Source organism: Callithrix jacchus, chromosome 19 (genome assembly GCF_049354715.1).
Source record: "Callithrix jacchus isolate 240 chromosome 19, calJac240_pri, whole genome shotgun sequence".
NCBI classification, from domain to species: domain Eukaryota; kingdom Metazoa; phylum Chordata; class Mammalia; order Primates; family Cebidae; genus Callithrix; species Callithrix jacchus.
Genome location: NC_133520.1, coordinates 21,196,131 through 21,218,777, shown reverse-complemented (window position 1 = coordinate 21,218,777; position 22,647 = coordinate 21,196,131). Strand labels below are relative to the sequence as shown.

The following is a 22,647-nucleotide window of genomic DNA, read 5'->3' as shown; positions in this document are numbered from 1 at the left end:
TCGGGCTCCTGGCTCCTACAGGCTCCCACTGGCGGCCAGGGGTTACCTGGGAGCTTCAACATGAGAAAATGGGGAAAAGGAGTGGGAAGGGGGTCATTTCCCTCACTCTCTGAGCTTCAGCTGTTCCTTCCCCTCCTGTCTCTCAAGCCAGGCTGCTTCTGGATCTCTACACCACGGTGCCCACTTCTGTGCTTTGGCCTGTGTTAAGGCCAGATGATACATGAAGAAGGAAAAAAAGGAAGACACCACCACTTTAGTGGTGCTTAGAAGTCTAGCGTACCCAATATGTGTGTTGATACTTACTCTTCAGAGTCCTCAAGCAGCTGTGTGACACACTCCATCCGTATTTTATAGATGTCATCAGTAAAAGCAAAGTGGGGGAATGTGTGCTTACTCCATCTTCCTGGAACTAGAATCTTCCCTAAGATATTAAGGGACAAAAATTGGAGAATGTCTATAGCATTATCCAATATTTGTGCCAAAAAAAGTGTGTGCATGTACCTCCAGAGAAAAATGCCTAGGAAAAAGGTCTGCAAATCTACACACAAAACTTAAAACTGGTTTATTCTAAGAAGGGGAGTAGAATTTCAATGAGAGGAGGTTGCTGTTGAAGGGAACTTTCACTTTTAACTCTTATCTTTTTTTTTTTTTGAGATGGAGTTTTGCTCTGTTGCCCAAGCTGGAGTGCAGTGGCATGATCTCAGCTCACTGCAACCTCCTCCCGGGTTCAAGCGATTCTCCTGCCTCAGCTTTCCGAGTAGCTGGGATTACAGGTGCCCGCCACCACGCCTGGCTAATTTTTGTATTTTTAGTAGAGATGGAGTTTTACCATGTTGGCCAGGCTGGTCACGAACTCCCGACCTCAAGTGATCTGCTCACCTCAGCTCCCAAAGTGCTGGGGATACAGGCATGAGTCACCATGCCCGGCCAACTCTATACTTCTTTTTGAGTTGTTTTAACCATGCACTATTACTTTTGTAACTTTCAAAATGGTAAGATGATGTGAAGGAAAAGACTGGGAAAAATTAGAGCTCAACTGCAAGTGTATATACACTATTTATCTTTTCCTGGACATACCTAATGTATCTTGTTAAACATTTACCTACTGAAAAATCCTTTTAGGAGTCAATATGATCATACATTTTCTTCAAGTCATTTAGGTACTAAGCAGAATTATTTCTCACAAAGTAGTCTCAGCCTGTAATGTTAATTAACTTTATTCACATTTTTCCAAGTAAATACAATATTAACTATAAGCTAAAAATGATACATAGGTCTTAGAAAATACAACCCCAAATTCCTGTGGCCTGGGCTTTGTGATTATACGTACCCAGCCTTGGTTCCTCCAGCATTTTAAAGTGAGTGCAGTGCTCAAAGCAAACTTACAATAGCATAGGGAAAGCTTCCCTCAATAAAGTTTTGTTATTATAAGAGAAATCTAAAAAGAGGCATCTACTGTCTTCATTCAGGTGTCCAGAATTTCAAAAAGAAAATAATATTAAAAGAGCAATCGATTTTTTTTTCCATCTCATACTAGCAGGCTTGAAGGAGGCAAATTTGAACCAAAAACCTAGACAGAGCTCCTTGCGTAGGATTTGGTATTAAGCATACCTTGCACCGAATAACTTCATATCCACCCTATAATGCAAATATTCATTTCAAATGCAGACATTTTGAAATGACCAGGTCATAGTTTTAAGATCACTCTTTAAAATATCATTTAACTGATCACAAAATTATATAGTAAGGACCTTTTATGGGTCTGGTATTAAGTTAGACACAAAAGCAACTATAGCATCAAGCTACATAAATATTAGCACCATTTTTAATCTAGTCCAGTGAAATGTAAAACTATCCATTAAACTGATTTCTACCAAAGCAGTCAACAAGAAAAATCGTTTGACTTCTGATATATGCTTTGCTCCTCTTCCTCTTTGCTGGTAATACTTTTGAACATTGCAAAGAAAGTAAAGTCTGTCCTCTGTATCTGAGAGTTCTGCATCCATGGATTCAACCAAATATGAATTGAAAATATTTGGGGAAAAAGAGATGATTTCATTTGTGCTGAACACGTACAGGCTTTTTTCCCCTAGTCATTATTCCCTAAACAATACAGTATAACAACTATTTACAGAGCATTTACATTTTATTCAGTATTTTAAGTAATCTGGAGATGATTTGAAGTATACAGGAGGATGTGTGTAGGTTATATGCAAATATTACACCATTTTATAGAAGCGGCTTGGGTATCCGTGAAGTTTGGCATTCTAAGGGAGGCCAGGAACCAATGCCCCATGGATCCTCAGAGGCGACTGTACCATAACATTCTATGTACAAAGTCTGTGCCCAGTACAGCATTATCAACCTAAAAAAGGATAGCAGAAGACCCTACAGATTTAACTTATAAACTGTGCAGAATTCTTTTCTGGAAAGAATTATGGTTTCCAATAACAGCCATATTGATTGCTCTCTTTCTTACAATTTAGTCCGCTGAGTTCAAGTGACCTAAGTGTGTGTGTGTATGTGTATGTGTGTGTGTATATATATGTGTATATACATATATACACCCTTCGAGTTGCTAGGAATTGATCTTTGATGAAACACAATGACAGATACTACACATGAAATGGCATAAATATGCCTCCTACATAATATGCAAGAAAGATCACCCTGTAGCCTATTTTACATTTATTCATTTTTAAAATGAGTCTTTTAAAGATTCATTTAGTCAAATATTTCCAAGTAAATACAATATTAACTAAAAGGTACAACTATTAACTATAATCTTTTAAAGATGCATTTTTAAAATGAATAGATGTGCTTAGAAATTTTAAGGAGCAGAGTATCTATGTCGCCAGAGGTCCCAAGGGTTTTAACAGCTCCTGAATAAGAGCGGTTAAAAGACAAGGAATCAATTCCTATTTACCTCCCCTCCCGTGGACTTAATGTCCAGCAGAGTGCTAGATATTATTGCTTCAATATTCTATTATTTTATATTAAAAGCAATAACATAAAAAAACAAAATCACATTTATGACAAATGTTTTAATTAAGAACTTGAAATCAAAAATTTTAAAAGAGTTTTATGTAGCATTTAAGTATCACTGGATTCTCAGTTTCAGACTTTTTCAACATGAAAGGTAATTTTTAAACTATCTCACTGTCTTGCAGGTTGTCCCAAGAATTAGAAACACGATTACAACCATATTCATTTCTAGAATGAAAAGAAAGAAGGAGACCATCAAATTGTAACAACTCTTAAAATTTTCACAGGTTCAAAAGGTAATTGTCACTCTTTAAAAAACAAAGAAAAGAAACCCTAAGCAACTAAGGACTTGGACATAAGATGAAGGCTTACAATTAATTCACACTGATTAATTCACGATTCATGCACTTTAAAAATCTCGTTCATTTGTCTTTCACCTAAAATGAAGAAAAAATTGGCCAATATTTGCCTTCTAGGCCTTACCTGTGTCTGGAGTTTTAAGTAGTAAGTACATTAAATAAATACAAGTCTGTTTTCTAAACAAGAGAAAAGTCTGGGTGTTCAAATCTAGAGGAAGTCGGGTTTCTAAGGCATTCCGTCAGCGTGGGGCCTGAGGCGCTCTCCAAGGCCGTCCTTCCTAGATTGTCAGCTGCAACACGAGCCTGAGCTGGATGGCTAACACCAAACATGCAAGAAGTGACTTAACAGGAACAGTTTTCACAATCAGCTAACCACACCACACATTAAGGTGATCTTTCAGTACCTGTGTCATTTAAAGACTTTAATAATAATTAATACCAAAATTCACCGGTTACTAGCAAGGCTGTTTTGAACAACATGTAAAATTTCCTCTTTTGAAATATACAACTCAACATATTAGGAGAGCTCTCCAAGGAAACAAATTCACCTTAAAACTATGCAAATATTTAAAAAGTTTTTTAAAGCTCACAATACTTCAGTATGTGTTTTCAAAGCTTAAACAGTTATGATCACACGTGAAGATTTTATAGGGAATGAAACCAATCTGTTCTAAAAATTGACTATGGTCTTCCAAAACCCAGAGAAAAATATCAAGGTAATGTTCAGCCTCACGTCCACTCACACATCTTCAGGTGCCAAGCTGGCATAGGCAAAGCACCTTTCTTATCTCTTGTAAGAGATAGGATTCTATTAGAATCCTATCTCCACAGGATAGAGAGGATGTCATCCATCTGATGGAAACCAGTGTTTTTTAAAATCATTTTTCTACCCCAGAAGCAAACATACTAAAGAGAAGGAGCACTATTTACATAAATTTGTGCCTATCCACACACCACCATTCTCTCCCATTAAAGTGCAGGTAAGAGCTACTAGCTAGGAATCAAAGAGTAATGTAGTTCAACCTAAAGTTTGAACACTGTACATCATCGAGACTTTGTTGTTGTTAAGTGCTGTAAAGAAAAAGTAGAGAAAGAGGGGTGCAGTCTGTCTTACAGGCATCTTAACACCGGCCCCCATCCCAGTGGAACAAGCAATGCCGAGTACTAAATGCAATTCCACACTGTAAGTTTGAAATGTCATTGCCAGCTATTATAGAAGAGGCAAAAGTCCACAGCAGGTGTATGCCAAAAGATTGAGTGTGACAAGGGACTGAATCCACAGTATGTGTTCTAAAAAAAAAACTGGCAATAAAAAAGTGAGTCTTTGACTCCAAAGAAGCTTCACTACTACTCTACACACATATTGTGTTGTGTGCACTTCATCTATTGGAATGTATTTGAGCTATTAAACTATTAAATAATAAGTGCCTAGATGCTCATTGAAAGAGAAAAAGAGACCCTCGCCCAGCCCAGATAATTCTTAAATATCACAATCTTACATGAAGATGCTGCTGAACCGAAATACAAACAAGTTTAAATTTTTCAGGAACTAGCCAAGTTCTAGTTTCATTATACATGGAATCAGTAGCAGTGTTGACACTCAGTTTTGACTTGATATTCTTTCACAAAGAAAACAGCACATAAGGAAGACGAGTCTTATGTTGTAGGATGGAATGGTCTTATAGCTACAGAATCTGGAAAGTTATTTAGAACAAGATGAAAATAGGCTCTACCTAAACTTATGAAAAGAATACTGAAGTGTAAGCATCCGTCGCCATTTAAAGGCATTTGGTGTCAGTGTCTTAAAAGACTAAGATGCTTTAAAACAAAACCCTTATAAGAATATCAAAGATTTAGGGAATTATCTTCATAAATAACCAAATGTCTATGGCTTCAACTGTCTGCCCTACTGCCGAGGTAGGTGACCAATATTCATCAAAATAAAACAATCTTTTACAAATTCCCTAAAAAAAACCTTGCATAATCAGTTGGTTTCTTAAACCTGTGTCCAGTTTCTTTTGATGGTTTTTGTTTTGATTTTCCTTTTGGTCATTGACACTTTTTAAAAGAGGCTGTCCACCCAAGTGTTTCTTCAAGCTCTTGCTGAATAGCACCTCATGTATTCTGTCATCCACGGGTTCTCTGAGGAGGAAGCCTTCATCTTTCTGTTCTTCTCTATATCCACAGAGTGGGCACGCTGCCTTTGGGCAACCAGTTTCCTTTTTTCCACCTGTCTTCTGTTCTTGGCTCGTAATGCTGATTCATGAATCTAAAGAGAGTTCAAAATAAAAGGATAGTAACTTGAGTGGCTATTACACTAATGTTCAACAAAGGTTGCCACGACGCTGCCTATTGCCAGGTCACCTGCAGCAGGGCAGAGCCAAACCCCGCCTCTTTCTAGAGTTCTTCTTTACATAAAAATTTCCACAGAAGAGCCATTCTCACTCGACGCTACTCTCATTTGATTCATTTCCGGGATAATGAAACTAAGCAACAGCAAATTAAATGTCAGACAGAGATGGTAAGCAACGAATTTGCATGTGCCTCTAGAACTGGCTCTGGAAATCTGTCCAAACTGCTTAGCATTAAGCATAAGTATTTCACTAGAGACTCATATACAGCTCATAAGAAGCAGGGGAAATAAAAGAACTTTAAATGTTTACCATTGGTATACCAAACACATCTCAAGGGATTTTACCACCAAAGATGTCTTATACTACAGATAAATCCTGTTCAAATTAATCCTGTGGACTTGTCAGAGATCTTTTGTTAAACGGCAGGTTTGTGGTCTCAAATATCACTCCAAATAACACCATCTGCTGGGGTTCAGAGGCCTGTTCAGGGAAACTTGCATCATGCTATTTATCCAGAACCGTTCACAGTTCCCCTTTCTGCTTCCTTAAATGCACCCTTTGCTTTAGGCTGTCGTAAGGGTGTTAATGCTAATGTACATGTTTTGTGACTCCACATGAAGATCCTCTCATTTGAAATGTTTCCAGGCCTTGATACAGGGGGACAAGCTAAGGCTAACTCAGGGGAGAACTAAAGCTCCTGGGAGTAAAATGCATTTGTTATGGATGAAGAGGGGAAATGCAGCCATTTAAATTTCATCAGAAGAGCAAAAGGGAGCCTATGGCAGATACCAAGCCATCAGTCAATCAGACAAACCAAAGATAAAGGAGTCCAAGTGCCGGGTTACTGAAGCTGGAGGAAACCTAAACAGCTCAACAGGCCAGTGGCAAATCCAGACGGGCCGTCGTCAGCCTTGGCTGTGCTGCTTCTCCTTACCTCTTGGCCCCCCAGGAACTTGGGAACCCCAACTCAGCATCTACTTTTTTGCCCAGCTTGGTGTCACTAAACCCTTCTGGGTACCAGGTAACTCCCAGCCAAAACCCCTCACTCTCCAGGCAACCAACATGCAGAATCCTCCTTTGATTTATCAGAGGTTCCAAAGGTTTGGTGAGTTCCCCAGCCCACCATGCTATCCCCTAAGATCTCCCATGGGCCCAAAGCACCCAGTGGCCAAAGGACGTGATGCCCGATGGCAGGCACATGGCCCCGCTTGCCACTCTCAAAGGGAACACAGAACCACAAGGGCCCAGAGCAGACCTCGTGCACAGGAGCGGATGCGCAGACATTGTGAGTCTTCTGGCTTCCTGTATCCGTCTGTTTTTCTCCCCAGCCATAAAGAGCAAATGGATGCTTGTTTTCTTTTATTTTACTTGATGATCTTTGGGGACTTTTGACTGCTTTCCTGTTTCCTCTAGCAAATAAGGCACTTGGTTGCTGTCGAGGCTCCGTCCTGGCGGGTGATTTGTCAGTCTCTCTTGTTCTAGGTGGTTGTTCAGGTTTCTCTTCTACATCTTTCCCTGGCAGTGCTTTTGGAAAGAGATAAATGGGATGAAAATATACTTTGAAATTAGATTTATATATATAATTACTTTAAATATTTAGGTTGAAAAATCATAATGCGTAAGTCAGTAACATTTTCATTTATGGCTCAACTCATATCCACTTAAAGCAGAAATATAGGAACAAGTTAACATGGTAATTTTCAAACCATTTATCTCATTTTAAAATCAACAACAAATATACCGAGATTGAACCACTGCCACTCAGATTCTAACATTTAGCATCTGCAATGTTAAAAGCTAGAAAGCACCACAGCCTAAGGGCTTTCTCCTCAATTCCCCAAGATAAATCCAATCATCTCAATTTTGCTTTGCTTCAGGGAAAGATCTGGATGTGTGGTCATCCTCCAGCAGCTGCAGAAGGTTGGTATTTGAGTTCCTCCACCCAAACATGCTCCTTAGTCCCTCTGTGCTCTTTCTGAGAGACGTTCCACCTGAAAGCCCCTCCACAGCACAGGGAATGGTTTCCATCGTTACCGCCTAGGTGCACAGACAGGCATTCCCCATGAAGTGAGGGCCCAGTTTTAAGGGGGTTTCCGCAACACTTGCAATGGAAATGACCCCATGAATCAGGCCTGGGTCCGTATCACACCCCTAAATTCTGGGGAACCTCCGGTAATGAATGTGGCTGCCCCACCTGGGGGAACCTCAGATAGCAAGGACGTACTCTAAAAATACCTATTCCCCTGAACTACCTTTTGTGATTTTCCCATTTCTTATTTTTTAAGCTTTTCTTCTTTATGAAATCAGTATGATTCAGTATTAACCCTTTGTAAGCCTGTGTTTCCTTCCACTAACAGTTCCACTGAAGTAGGAGTTCCTGATGGGTCTAGGGTTCCATCTGAGGTGCCCCGGTTATTTAGGCCATGGGAGACCCATTTTCAGATGCTCCAGAGTTTTGCTTTTAGTCATGATTTGATCTTTCTGTTTCCTTTTTTAGAGACAGGGTCTTGCCTTGTTGCCCAGGCTGGAGTGCAGTGGTGTGATCATGGCTCACTGCAGCCTCAACCTCCTGAGCTCAAGTGATCCTCCCACCTCAGCCTCCTGGAAAGATGGGACTACAAGTGTACACCACCAAGCTCAGGTAATTTTTTTTAAAAATTTCTTGTAGAGATGGGGTCTCGCTATGTTGATCAGGCTGGTCTCAAACTCGTGGCCTCAAACAATCCTCCTGCCTCAGCCTCCCAAAGTGCTAGGATTACAAGCCTGAGCCACTGCACCCAGTTATCATTGATGGTTTTATAGATTGCTATTACAAGGTCTCATCACCTCTGTAGGATAGAATTTTGCCATTACTACCTTTAGTCGTGACTGTTCTCTTGTCTATTTCTACTTCCCTTTAAAGTTGAGGGCGATCAGAGATAGGGGAAGAGAGGCCAGTTAGAAAAACATACTGATCAGACCAGCTGGGAGGTTGTGCCAGGAGGCTTTTTAACATGGACCCTCCAGCCAGGCATGGTGGCTTACACCTATAATCACAGCACGATGGGAGGCCAATGTGGGCTCCCATAGTGACTAACATGGTGGAACCCCATCTCTACTAAAAGTAAAAAAATCAGCCAGGCGTGGTGGCGCATGCCTATAATCCCAGCTACTCGGGAGGCTGGGGCAGGAGAATCGCTTGAACCCAGGAGGCAGAGGTTGCAGTAAGCTGAGATCACACCACTGCACTCCAGACTGGGCAACAAGAGCAAAACTTCATCTAAAAAAAACAAGGTCCCTCCAAAGCAGACAGCCCAGCAACACTGCAGCAGGATTGTGACTGGTGAGAAGGAGGGGCAGTCTGACGGAGCCCTCAACCGGTGGGACCTGACGCCGTCTCCAGGCAGAGTGTGGGAACTGAACTGCAGTGGGTGTCTGCTGAAGAAGTGACTGCTTGCTTGCTGGAGGGAAGACTGCCCCACATATATTCAGGGTCACAGATAGCCCCACATATATTCAGGGTCACAGATATCCCCACACATTTTGGGATCACAGAAGTCTGTGTTGATTGTTGTTGTGTGACACCAGAGGAAAAAGAGTTTGAGAGTTTTTTCCAAACAGTAAGTGTATGTTTCTAAAACCCTGTTTGAAAAAACAGTTTAAAGATGTCTTCAAACAAAAACAGCATTTCCACCAGTAATGGTGGAAGATTACAACGCCCCTTTTTCAGTAATTGGCAGAACATTCAAATAAAAACAAATTCGGTCTCAATTTAGAGCTGGTGGTCCAATACGATAGCCATGAGCCACATGTGGTTACTAAATTTTTTTTTTTTTTGAGATGAGTCTCACTTTGTCATCCAGCTGGAGTGCAGTGGCATAGTCTCAGCTAACTGCAACCTCCATCTCCTGGGTTCAAGCGATTCTCCTGCCTCAGCTTCCCGAGTAGCTGGGACTACAGGCACGCACCACCTCACCCAGCTAATGTTTGTATTTTTAGTAGAGATGGGGTTTCACCATGTTGACCAGGGTGGTCTCGATGTCTTGACCTTGTGATCCGCCCGCCTCAGTCTCACAAAGTGCTGAAATTACAGGCATGAGCTACCATGCCTAACCTAAAGTTTAATCAAGTAAGAGTAAATAAAACTAAAGATTCTGCTCCTCAGTTACACTAGTTATTGTTCAAGTGCTCAATAACCACATGTGGCTAGTGGCTACCCTGGTAGACAGTGTGGATGGAGAACACGCCCATCATCACAGAGAGAGCTGTACTGAAGAGTCTGATGTTTTAAATGCATTTAAACAGAATTCATAAACTTGACTGAATAGATGTATATAGAACACTGCACCCAACAACTGCAGAATATAAACCCTTATAAAGCATATACGGAACATTTATAAGAATCTGCATATCCAGGGCCATAAAGAAATCTTAATATGTTTACAATTGAAATTACATAAAATGTATTCTCTAACCATAATGTAATTAAACTAGGTACACAAAAAAACTTCTAAAAATCCCTCCCAGTTTCAAAACTTAAAACCATTTCTGAATAACCTATAGATCAAAATGAAAATGTGGTTGCACAAAAATGTCAAGGTCCTTAATGCCACTGAGCTGTGCGCTTTATTTATTTTATTTTTATTTTTTTGAGAAGGAGTCCCATTCTGTTGCTCAGGCTGGAGTGCAGTGGAGTGCTCAGCTCACTGCAACCTCCACCTCCCAGATTCAAACAATTCTCCGGCCTCAGCCTCCCCAGTAGCTGTGACTACAGGTGCCCCATGCCTGGATAATTTCTTGTATTTTTTAGTAGAGATGGGGTTTCACCATGTTGGCCAGGCTGGTCTCAAACTCCTAACCTCAAGTGATCCGCCTGCCTCAGCCTCCCAAAGTGCTGGACCCGGCCAAGCTGTACACTTTAAATTAGTTAAAGGGGGCTAGGAGCAGTGGCTCATGCCTGTAATCCCAGTACTTTGGGAGGCTGAGGCAGGAGAATCACTTGAGCCTAGGAGTTTGAGACCAGCCTGGCCAGCATAGAAAAATCCTGTCCCTACCAAAAAGAAAAAAGTTTTTGTTTCATACAGGGTCTCACTCTGTTGCCCAGGCTGGAGTGCAGTAGCATAATACTGGCTCACTGCAACCTCTACCTCCCAGAGCTAAGCAATCCTCCCACTTCAGCCTCCCAAGTAGCTGGGACTACAAATGCATACCATCACACCCAACTAATTTTTGTATTTTTTGGTAGAGACAGGGTTCTGCCATGTTTCCTAAGCTGATCTTGAACCCCTGGGCTCAAGTGATTCTCCTGCCTCAGCCTCCCAAAGTGCCAGGATTACAGGCATAAGCCACTGTGCCCAGTACCCCCCGCACACAATATTTTTTTCTTAGTGAGCCAAGCACGGTGGCACACAACTATGGTCCCAGCTACTTGGGAGGCTGAGGTGGGAGGATTCTTGATCGCAGGAGGTGTGGCTGTAGTGAATAATAATTGTGCCACTGCACTCCAGCCTGGCTGACAGAGAAAGACCCTGTCTCAAAAGTAAATAAGTAAGGCCAGGCACATGGCTCATACCTGTAATCCCAGCACTTTGGAAGGCTAGGACAGGTGGATCACGAGGTCAGGAGTTCAAGACCAGCCTGACCAAGATGGTGAAACTCTGTATCTACTAAAAATACAAAAAATTAACTGGGTGTGGTGGCACATGCCTGTGGGCCCAGCTACTCCAGAGGCTGAGGTGGGAGGATCACTTGAACCTGGAAGGCAGAGGTTGCAGTGGGCCAAGATCACACCACTACAGTCCAGCCTGGGTGACAGAATGAGATTCCATCGCAAAAAATAATAATAAGTGATTTAAAAAGTGGTTAAAATAGTAATGTGTGTTATGTGTATTTCAGCACCATTTTTCAAAATTCCAAGTAGTGGTAATAGGGGCATTCTTTTCTTTCCTTCTTTCCTTTCTTTCTTCTTTCCTTCCTTCCTTCCCTCCCTCTCTCCCTTTTTCTTTCTTTCTTTCTCCCCCCCCCTTTCTTTCTTTTTCTTTCTTTGACAGAATCTGACTCTGTCACCCAGGCTAGTCTTAAACTCCTGACCTAACGATCCAGCTGCCTCGTCCTCCCAAACTGGTGGGACTACAGGTGTGAGCCATCGTGTCCGGCAGAGGGCATTCCGTTAATTCTGGCATCACTGGGAACATTTCTCATTTCCTCATTGAGTACACATTGCATTAGTGTTTTTTTGTTGGTTGGTTGGTTGGTTTTGAAACAGTCTCGCTCTGCCACCCAGGCTGGAGTGCAATGGTGTAATATCAGCTCGCTGCAACTGCCACCTCCTGAGTTCAGGTGATTCTTGTGCCTCAGCCACCCAAACAGCTGGGGTAACAGGTGTGCGCCACCACACCCTGCTAATTTTTGTATTTTTGCCATGTTGACCAGGCTGGAATATATGTTTTCTTTTCTTTTTTTTTGCATTTTAGATTCTGGGGTACATGTGCAGAACATGCAGGATTGTTGCATGGCAATGTGATTTGCTGCCTCCATCCCCCAGTCACCTACATCTGGCATTTCTCCCCATGTTATCCCTCCCCAACTTCCCTATCCCCCGTCCTTCCCCTAGTCCCTTCCAATAGACCCCATGTGTGATGCTCCCCTCCCTGTTTCCATGTGTTCTCATTGTTCAACACCTGCCTATGAGTGAGAAGATGCAGTGTTTGATTTTCTGTTCTTGTGTCAGTTTGCTGAGTATGATGGTTTCTAGATTCATCCATGTCCCTACAAAGGGCACAAACTCATCGTTTTTTATGGCTGCATAGTATTCCATGGTGTATATGTGCGACATTTTCCCTGTCCAGTCTATTATTGATGGGCATTTGGGTTGGTTCCAGGTCTTTGCTATTGTAAACAGTGCCAAAAAGAACGTATGTGTATATGTGTCTTTATAATAGAATGATTTATAATCCTCTGGATATATACCCAGTAATGGGATTGAGGTGTCAAATGGAATTTCTATTTCTAGGTCCTTGAGGAATCGCCACACTGTCTTCCACAATGGTTGAACTAATTTATGCTCCCACCAACAGTGTAAAAGTGTTCCTGTTTTTCTACATCTTCTCCAGCATCTGTTGTCTCCAGATTTTTTAATGATCACCATTCTAACTGGCATGAGATGGTATCTCAATGTGGTTTTGATTTGCATTTCTCTAATGACCAGTGATGATGAGCATTTTTTCATATGTTTGTTGGCCTCATGTATGTCTTCTTTTGTAAAGTGTCTGTTCATGTCCTTTGCTCACTTTTGAATGGGTTTGTTTGTTTTTTTTCTTGTAAATCTGTTTTAGTTCTTTGTAGATTCTGGATATTAGCCCTTTGTCAGATGGGTAAACTGCAAAAATCTTTTCCCATTCTGTTGGTTGCCGGTTCACTCTAATGATTGTTTCTTTTGCTATACAGAAGTTCTGGAGTTTAATTAGATCCTATTTGTCTATTTTGGCTTTTGTTGCCAATGCTTTTGGTGTTTTGGTCATGAAGTCCTTGCCTACTCCTATGTCCTGAATGGTTTTGCCTAGATTTTCTTCTAGGGTTTTTATGGTGTTAGGTCTTATGTTTAAGTCTTTAATCTATCTGGAGTTAATTTTAGTGTAAGGTGTCAGGAAGGGGTCCACTTTCTGCTTTCTGCACATGGCTAGCCAGTTTCCCCAACACCATTTATCAAACAGGGAATCCTTTCCCCACTGCTTGTTTTTGTCAGGTTTGCTTCCTTATGTGGATACTACACATAAATGTTAAATTTTATAAATTTTTGTGACTATTTTTAAAAATATAATGAAAATTAGAAAATGAGTTTGAATAAAAATGTTACATGGCAAAATATACATGATGCAGCTAAAGCAGTTATCAGAGGGAAATGTATAGCCTGAAATGAATATATCAAAAGAGAAAAACAGGGGGCAAAAAAATCAACAATGAGCATCCATTTCAAAAAGTTAGGAAAGAACAAAATAAACCTGAAGAAAATTAAAGGAAAAAAGATAATAAATTAATGAAAATATATCATAAAGAGAATCCACAAATCCTCAGCGTGGGGAAAAACTAAACCAATTCACAAACCTCTGGCAAGTCTGATCAAGAAACAGAGAAAAAAATAAAAATAAAAATAAGTTTAAAAAATATAGCACATTGGAGGGTTCAGGTTAAATATACACTGGAAACCTGTGCTTCATAGTCCCTTAAATTTTATAATCTCTTCCTCCTGAAATCCTACTAAAGTGAAGGAAAAAAGGTATAAAGCCACAAGGACAGAGAGCAAGGCAGGTGATGACATCAGGCAAAAGGCATCAATAAAATTTGGAGAAAAGAAAAGGAAGTAAAGAGGTAAAAATGGCCTCACAGAACTGAGCAGGATGAATCCTAACTGCCAGAGGGGAAACGCCTCCAGGATAGAAGTTGAGCCCTAGAAAGAGTCATATGAGCCAGGTGTGGTGGCTCACGCCTATCATCCCAGCACTTTGGAAGGCCAAGATGGGAGGATTTCTTGAGCTCAGGAGTTTAAGACCAGCTAGGCAACACAGCGAGACCTCATCTCTACTATAAATTAAAAATGGGAAAAATAGGTATGGTGACGCAAGCCTGTGGTCCCAGCTACTCAGGAGGCCGAGGCTGCAGGATCACTTGAACCTGGGAGGTCAATTCTGCAGTGAGCTTAGATCATGCCATTGCACTTCAGCCTGGGCAACAGACTAAGATCCTGTCTCAAAAAAAAAATTAAAGAGTTGTATGAGGTGCCAGCTTCCTCAATGCTAGTGCAGTGGATTATCTTTTCCAGATGTTCAGCATCAATCAGCACCCCAGCCCTCATGCTCTTCTGCCTATAATATGGATGTGCTCCATTAAGAGTTGGGATCCATGGGCCCTCGCCTGGAACCTGGGCTTGGTGCCATTGAAAGTAATGGCAAAACCCACAATGACTTTTGCACCAAATAATAACTTCCCCAGTGAGGGTAGAATGGGTGAGGAAGGGCCTGCAGAGCTCCTGAGGATAAAAGAGAAAAAGCAATGCAGTATCCTCTCAGTCTGTCTCTGAATGCTGTCCTTTCAGACTAGCCAGTGTGTTCTGAGGAAGGCCAGGCACAGGAGGAGGTCATGCATGTGAGGGTCCCAGCAACAGCCCAGCCGGGCCCCTCCAGCCCGGAGCCTCTCAGTAGAGGCTGTAGACAAGGTGTCTCACTGCCCAGGGCCAACTTCCAGCCCAGAAAATGTATCTGTGTGCTCATTCAACCATGAATTGAAAATATTTGGGAATATTTTCAATTAATAAAAAATAATAAACAATGAAAAGTAATACAAATTAAAAACACAGCATAACTATTTACATGGTATTTTATTGTAGTAGGTGTTATAAGTGATCTAGAGATGATTTGAAGTATACAGGAGGGTGTGCACAGGTTATATGCAGATACTACACCATTTTATATAGGGACTTGAATATCCACAGATTTTGGTATCCATGGGGGTGTCTTGGAAACAATCTCTCACAGCTATCAAGGGACAACTGTTTTCACTAGTTTTAAGCTACTAGTTTTCAAGGTAATTTTATTACACAGCAATTGATACTTCTTTCACATTCTTTCCCCTAGTTCATATGCCAGGTGGTCACCCCTCTTCAACCCAAAGGCTTGCAGATTTCAGTCTTGAGTGGCAGAAGCAGGGTAGGCTTGGACTTGAGATGACCCTAGGGACAGCAGAAGCCAAGGGTAACGGCTTCCTGAAAACGAATGAGCTGAAAGGCCTCATGGTAAAGGAGACCTCTCCCAGCGCTTTCCTCCATCCCTGTTCCCAGGATGCTGGTGCCAGGCTTATTCCCCATGAGACAGGAGGCTGCAGATGCACGGTCTGGGCAGCTCACTCAAGAGATGCTGGCAGGTGTACATGTTTGGAGCCCCCAGAGGAACAGCTGGGTCCTCATCCAATTACAGAAAACAGGTATCCCCCGTGCACAGAGCTCCTAAAAAGCTCTTTCAGGCCTTACTCTTAAATATGAGCAGACAGGCTAAGAGCAAACATCTGAGTACATCCTCTGCTAGTAAGGAAGAGAACTATGCAGAAAAAGGCAAGGCAGGGAAGGGAAGGCAGCTCCGAAAATATATTTCTGGCCTTTTTTTTTCTTTGTAGGTTAAAAGAAATCTGAAAACAGAATGCTATTTTTTTTTAATGTAAAGAACATTAGGAACCAGAAATAGATGATCTCTTGGGAATTTAAAACTAAGGTGAGAATTTAAAATTTCAATAGAGATATTAAAAGATAAAAATGAAGGGTTCTCCCAAAAAATAGAACCAAAAATTCCAAATTCCAATGTTGAAACATTTTTAAGTAAAAATGTTAGAGGTCTGCTCCAGGTACACCATCCAACTAAGGATAATTATAGAAAGAGAAAATAAAGCATATGGAGCAGCGGAAATTATTTTTAAACAGAAAAATAGGAACTATCACTGAACTGAGAGAAGCTTCCAGAATAAAAAGGCCCAGCCAGATGAATGAAAAAAGACACACACAGGCACATCACAAAATTGTAGAACATCTAGGATAAAAAGAATCTCCCAAAAGCTTCCAACAAAACAAAATGAAAACAAATATGGGGGGCGGGTCACATACACAAAGCAGGACTCAGAATGGCATGGCACTTCTCAAGACTACGACCCGAGGCTAGGATTCGGTGTAATCATAATGCCTTCAAACGCTGAGGTTTCCAATCGAGAATTATCTACCTTGACAAAATATCAATCCTGGATATTATAAAGGCATTTTCAGATTTGCAAGGTTATAAAATTTCTAATTCCCATGCAGTATTTTACAGGCTCTACAGAGGAGGTACTTCATCAAAAGGAAGAAACCAGCCAAGCAAAAGGAAGACCCAGACATGCAAGGCAGGGGAATCACCTAAAGGAGGGAAATGGTAAAGAAAGCCCAGTTCAGCAGCTGTGCCTGCTCTAGTATAAAATCTACACTAGAACAAGAGGATTGAGGACTCAAAAAACAAAAAATGTCTCCAAGGGAAAAAAAACATCAAACGAACAGAACACCTGATATATCTGACATATGGCAAGTTTTATAGTACTATTAGGCTATTTCAGGCATTAGTGATAGGTAAAATAAATACGAAATAAAAAACAGTGATAGGTGGCTTACTTTTTAATAATCCTATTACTGGAGTAGGGGCAAAAAAAATGAGCAAACAAAAAAGTGAAACAATTATTAATTTCAGGAAAACCATAAATTTTAACAAAAAATATATTACATGGCTCACCTGCAAATATTTACACAGCCATAATTCAAATACAGAACAGAGATTAAACAAAACAATCATACGGTTACTATTGTGGGGATATGAGGGTTGGTATGTGTCTGGGGGTAGAATGGGGAGGCAAAGCTAAGATCCTGAGCCAAATCTTCATCTCCCATAATGGGAAGTCAGTTGATAATGTTCACAATCGAAAAGCCAACAGATAAGTCTAAATAAAAAGAGGGTGGCCAATGCCGAAAGGAAAGTGAAATCGAGTTGAAAGGGGCAAGGGGCATGGGTGGGAAATGCGGCAGGGGCATGTTTTGTCATTTTAAGCAAAATTGTTTAAATTACTGCACATGTAAACTTTGCTAAAAATAAAATCTAATCTGAAAAGAAAACGTGACTATGAAGTAAGGCATGGGAGACAGTCTAGATCACTCTTCACAGCATATTGGCAGTGGGAGGAAAAGAATCCCATGGTCCACAAGCACTTCCACCCCCAAACCCCAGCACACACACACACACACACACACACACACACACGGAATTTCCTAATAACTTTTTAGTGTCCATCCCTTAAGTAAGAATGGGGAACCAGGGATCAAAGAGGCAAGAGGTGAAAGACTCTGCTGAAGAAACACAGGAAGAGCAGAAAGCAAACAAAAACTTCTAATATATATCACTAGTAAGAAAAATCCTATATGCATGAATCGGGAACCAGATACTATCTTTAAAAAGAAATATAAAGGGAAGGAAAGGAATGAGAGAAGGAAGAGAATGAACGCCAGCCCAGAAAACAATTCAAGAGCTCTTAAATTTAAAAGAATAATAGGATCCCTCAAATGGAAAATGTAATGAGAGATTTAGAAGATACAGCTGAGAATATCACCCGGAAATCAAAACAACAAAAGATGAAAATCTGTAAAGAAAAACTTAGAAAATTAGAGGATAAAATGATAGTCTAATATCCAACTAAGGACTCAAAAAAAAAAAAAGAAATGGGAAAAAAATAGAAACAAAATAATTGCAGAAACCTTCCAGGAATTAAGAACGTGAGTTTGTCTATAAAGGCCCGCCAAGTGCCCAGCAAAGCAAAGGAAAACAGATCTAGATCAAGGAAAAATGTCAGAACACAAAGGCCAAAGAGAAGACCCTGAAAGCTTCCTGAAGGGAAACACGTTTCCTACAAAAGATCCAGATCAAGAATCATAACAATGCCTGTCTGTAACATCAGCTGTCATAACACATAGCAGGAGATGCCTCCAGAGTGTCTACAGACTACAATTCCATGCCCAGCCACACTCACCAAATTGTAAGGGTAGAATAAAGCCATCTCCTGGCATTCAAGGAAAACTAACCTTTGAACCATCCTCTCTCAGGAAGCCACTAGAAGATGTGCTCCACCAAGGACATGAGGGCCACACGACAGAGACTCAAACCCAAGAGAGAAGCCAAGAAAGGTCCTAGGAGGATGGCCAAGGGCCCTCCCAAGATGCCAGCCAGCCAGCAGGCCACAACAGCAGCAGCCACGTCTGACAGAAGTAGGTCAGGGGCCCTGGGAGGGGTGTCTAAAGATGGCAAGAGTGATAGTGAACCTGATGTGTTGGTTCTATTGTGAAAGAAAAAGGAGAATCATGGGAAACAGTATGGATCAGCTTTGAGCAACTTTTTCCATGGACACAATATTGTAGATACTAATTATGAATCCAACAAACTCTATGAGGACTGTATTGAGCAGGTATGAAGCTGGCTCATGTGTGTGTGGGTGAGGGGATCAGTAAAAAAAAAATGTTAAAAACTGAAAAAACAATCAAATGTAAATAAAAGCTATGTTACTTGGAGATACGGAAATAAATACCAAAGGAAAATCCAGGGTGTTATGTATGGCAGGGGACTGATGCGCTTTTGTAACAAGTCAGGTGGAACTACATGATTCTATGTGAATCTGTGGGTTCGAGGGAGGTAAGAATTTTTATGTCTTGTAGAAACTCAAAAGAGTACTCATTGCTCTAGTATTTCAAACCATTCACTTAAAAGCCAGGATATTTAATCTTGTGCAAACAACACAGGAGTCAAAGGGCCTCTTACAGGTGGGAGCAAAACAAAAGATGCTGCTATCGTGAGTCCTGAAAGCAGAAACATCCTTTCTCCTTCCTGATGCCTAAACCAGAAACATTTGTTAGCAGGGAAGAAATAACTGGGAGGACACTATCTCTAAGGAAACCAAAATAATCATGAACTCAGAGCTTACCTGAGCTGGTAAACACAGGCACCATCCATATCACAATGCTGCCTAAAAACTGTATTTCTATTGCATGCAAATATTTGACAGCTCCATCACAAACAATAAAAGATGGGGGAGAGAAAAGCCCGTTTAGCCTGATAAAGTACATCTCAATTTAGCTAGCAGATCAGAGCCCACAGGAATAATCTGGAAGGCATGTTCCCTACCCCTCCACCTTCTGTTATTTGCATTTCTAGCAGTGATCACTGAAGCATCATGATTTGTGGGGATTCACAAGTAACATGATGGGAGGAGGCAATCCTGCCTCCGATGATGAGCTGAAAATAGCTGAAGATGGTACAACCAGGAGCAAAGCGACCTGGCTCAGAGCCGAAATTTCATCTCCTCAGCCTCTCACAGAGAAGCCAGGAAGAGTCTGATTGGCTTGCAATCGGGTAAACAAAAATACATACATAAATAAATAAAGTCACTAATCCTGAGCTTCTGTTTCTTCATCTATAAAATTGAGATTAAAACGCGGTCTTTTTTCGAATTGTTTTGAACATTAAATGACAACATACATATTCCTACATCAGTGACTGGATGTCTAACAGGCTCTCATTGCATTTTCCTTATTTTCCTCACTCCAGTCTCTTTAAAATCCAGGGATTTGGTGGTGCCTGGCCAACGTTAGAGAAACAGGAAGGAACCATTGGTTACTCCAGGCTGTACTGAGGCTTCAGCTGGGTCCTCGGCACCAGCCTCACATGCTCACAGTCCCCAGCCCTGCAACCCTCTGAGCAGGAAAGAAAGTGAAGGGCCAAGGCTGGAAGCACCGGGGGCAGCAGGAGCACTAGCGCTTTCGGATCTGGAGGGGCGAGGGAGGATGGGTCCGGACGGAATGAGAGAGAACCTAGCACTTACAAAGATGCTCCCACAGCCAAGTTATACAACACCCCACGTAAACAAACGCAAAATATTCTTTAAGGACAGCGCGGCGAGGTCGGAGTTAACACGAAAAACAATGGTCCCATTCATCAGACAGAAAGCTTAGCTTTGTGATTCTTAACCTTTTGGGTCACCTTTGAGAATCTGATGAAAGCTGGGGCTCCTCTGATCAAAAATGGGCGCTTAGAAATAAGCAGATGGGACTCGGTGCTTAGCCAAGCCGGAGAGGCCCGCGAGGACAGACCCGGGACTCAGCCAGCTGCGCTTCAATTGAGTTCACCGCTGGCTGGACCGAATGCCACCTAATTAAGGAAATTAAAGGTGGCAAAGGCTGCCCCTTCCTTATTTCGTCAAGACAGACGGATTCTGCCTACGGGGTGGGGGGATGGGAAGGAAAAGCCTGCCCCGAGGGGCGCAAGAAATAGAAATCGACGGCCGGGTGTGGTGCTCACGCCTGTAATCCCAGCACTTTAAGGAGAGACTGAATCACCTGAGGTCCGGGGTTCGCCACCAGCCTGACCAACACGGAGAGATCCGGAGTTCGAGATCAGCCCGACCAACATTTTTCTCTACTAAAAATACTAAAAGAACCAGGCGTGGTGGTGCAAGCCTGTAATCCCAGCTACTCGGGAGACAGGCAGGAGAACTGCTTGAACCCGAGAGGCGGAGGTTGCGGTGAGCCGAGATAGCGTCATTGCACTCCAGCCCGAGAGACAGAGCGAGACTCCGTCTCAAAAAAGAAAAATCATAGAGATTGGCTGCTAAGAGCTTGGAGCAAACCGTCCCTGCGTGCAGGCCCCTTGCGCTCCCCTCCCGGCCCAGTACCTGGCAGAGCTGCGTCCTCCGCATCCTCGGCCTCCGCGCCCTGCTCCTCCGGGGCCCCGCGTGCCCGCCGTTCCGCCTCCTCCTGGGCCGCGGGCTCCGCGGGCGGCGGGGGCGGGGGCGGGGGCGAGGGCGGGGCGCACCGGGGCGCGGGGCCCCCGACGCCCGACGACTCCGACGATGCTGAGTCCTCCGAGGAGCCGGCTGGGCCCCAGTCGTCCCAGAGCCAGGGCGCGTGCGCCTGCTCCAGCAGCCGGCGGCCCAGGCGGTAGTGCAGCAGCTCGCGGTAGCACGGCCCGTACTCGTCCCAGCGCGGCTCCTGGTAGCGCTTCATGTACTCGCTCTTCACCCCGCTCCCCGGGGACATGATGTCGCCTGCCGCCTCAAGCGCCAGCCGCTGCGCGCTACCCGCAGCCTACGGGACCCGGGACACGACACAGAGGCTGCCCCGCCCCTCCGCGGGCCCTGCCCGCCGCGACGTTTAAACCCGGAGCCCCGCCCGGGCGGGCGCAGGGGGCGGGTCCCGGAGGGGGCGGGGCGGGGGCGGGGGCGGCCTCGACCGGCAGTGGAGGCGGGGCCCGAGGGGGACCCGCGCTACTGGGGTCGGAGGGCTCACCGCCGAGGACCGCTGCTCCGAGGGCTGAAGGCGGGGAGGCTGCGGGCTGGTCCCGCAGAGGGGACCGCGGGATCCGGGGGCTGATCGGGGGGAGGAGCGAGGCAGGGGAGCGGCGGGGCCGGTGATCGGGTGGCCCCGGGGTCTCTGGAGGCGCCCCCTGAGCGAGGCATGCGGACCCGCGGGGTGGCCTTACCTCCTTTCCGCGGCACCCGGCGGATCCTCTGCGCCCAGGCCAGAGGCGCGCGTGGCGCAGCAGCTAAAGGGCGGCTCGCTCTCCGGCACGCTTTCCTCCTGAGCAAGATGTCGCCGCGGCGGCCCGCGCTCCCGCGGCAGGCAGGAGGCGGAGGCACCGCCTCAGTCCCAGAGCCTCCCCCCGCGCTCCAGGCCCCCGGCCCCCTCCAGCTCGGTGAGGGTGGCTGCTTCGGTGCAGAGCGCGAGGCTCAGGGGTACGGGCGTGCCTCCGCGGGCGGGCCTCCCAGTCCGAGGGCCTGGGCCCAGGCTCAGGTCCCTGGCCCACTTATTCGAGGTTCCCGCGCTCGCTAGTCCCAGCAGACGCTGCCCCAGGCACATGTCACACCGCAGTTAGGGGCAAGAGATGCCCCCTCTCTCCGGAGATGCAGCCCCCCCACCCCAGGCCGGGGCCGAGGTCGACACTCTGTCCCCATTCGAAGCCTCCCCGTTCCTCTCCTCTGTATTCACAACACCTGTTACTCTGGGTTTAACTCCCTTTTATGTCTACACCCCCAGATTCTTTTAGATACTGATCAAAACCATTTCACTCACTCAGAGACCCGTTTGCACATAAAACCTTGACAGATTCACTTACGTTGTGCAGAAGTATACAATGTTGCCCCATTTGTTACAGTTTCAAAAGTGGCCCCTCACTATTTTCCCTTTCTTCAAAAAAAAAAAAAAAAAAAAAAAAAATGCCTTGATACAGTAGCTGCAAAGAGATTTGAAAGGAAAACAACTTTTGGAGAATCAAAACATGTAGCAGTTAAAAAGCAGGCCCAGGCCATGAGCAGCGCTCGTGGCTTCTGCATCGGCACTCCCACGACTTCACCTACTTTCTACATGTCCGCCT

At 43.7% G+C, this 22,647-nt stretch overlaps 1 protein-coding gene across 4 annotated transcripts; it reads right to left on the bottom strand.

Annotated features, from left to right (window-relative positions):
* Positions 1 to 1,201: 1,201 nt before the first annotated feature.
* CCSAP (centriole, cilia and spindle associated protein) lies at positions 1,202 to 21,876 on the bottom strand. 4 transcript variants are annotated; one of them, XM_035281119.3, is made up of 4 exons: positions 21,757 to 21,876; positions 20,951 to 21,362; positions 6,954 to 7,222; positions 1,202 to 5,613 (listed from the first exon to the last, which is right to left on the bottom strand). In XM_035281119.3, the coding sequence occupies exons 2-4, from the start codon at positions 21,312 to 21,314 to the stop codon at positions 5,437 to 5,439; spliced, it is 810 nt and encodes a 269-aa protein (XP_035137010.1). In that variant the 5' UTR covers positions 21,315 to 21,362; positions 21,757 to 21,876; the 3' UTR covers positions 1,202 to 5,436. The 4 variants fall into 4 exon arrangements, with proteins under 4 accessions (XP_035137010.1, XP_078212801.1, XP_078212799.1 ...); XM_078356675.1 differs by lacking the exon at positions 6,954 to 7,222; XM_078356673.1 differs by lacking the exon at positions 21,757 to 21,876 and having other exon boundaries at positions 20,951 to 21,405.
* Positions 21,877 to 22,647: the final 771 nt, after the last annotated feature.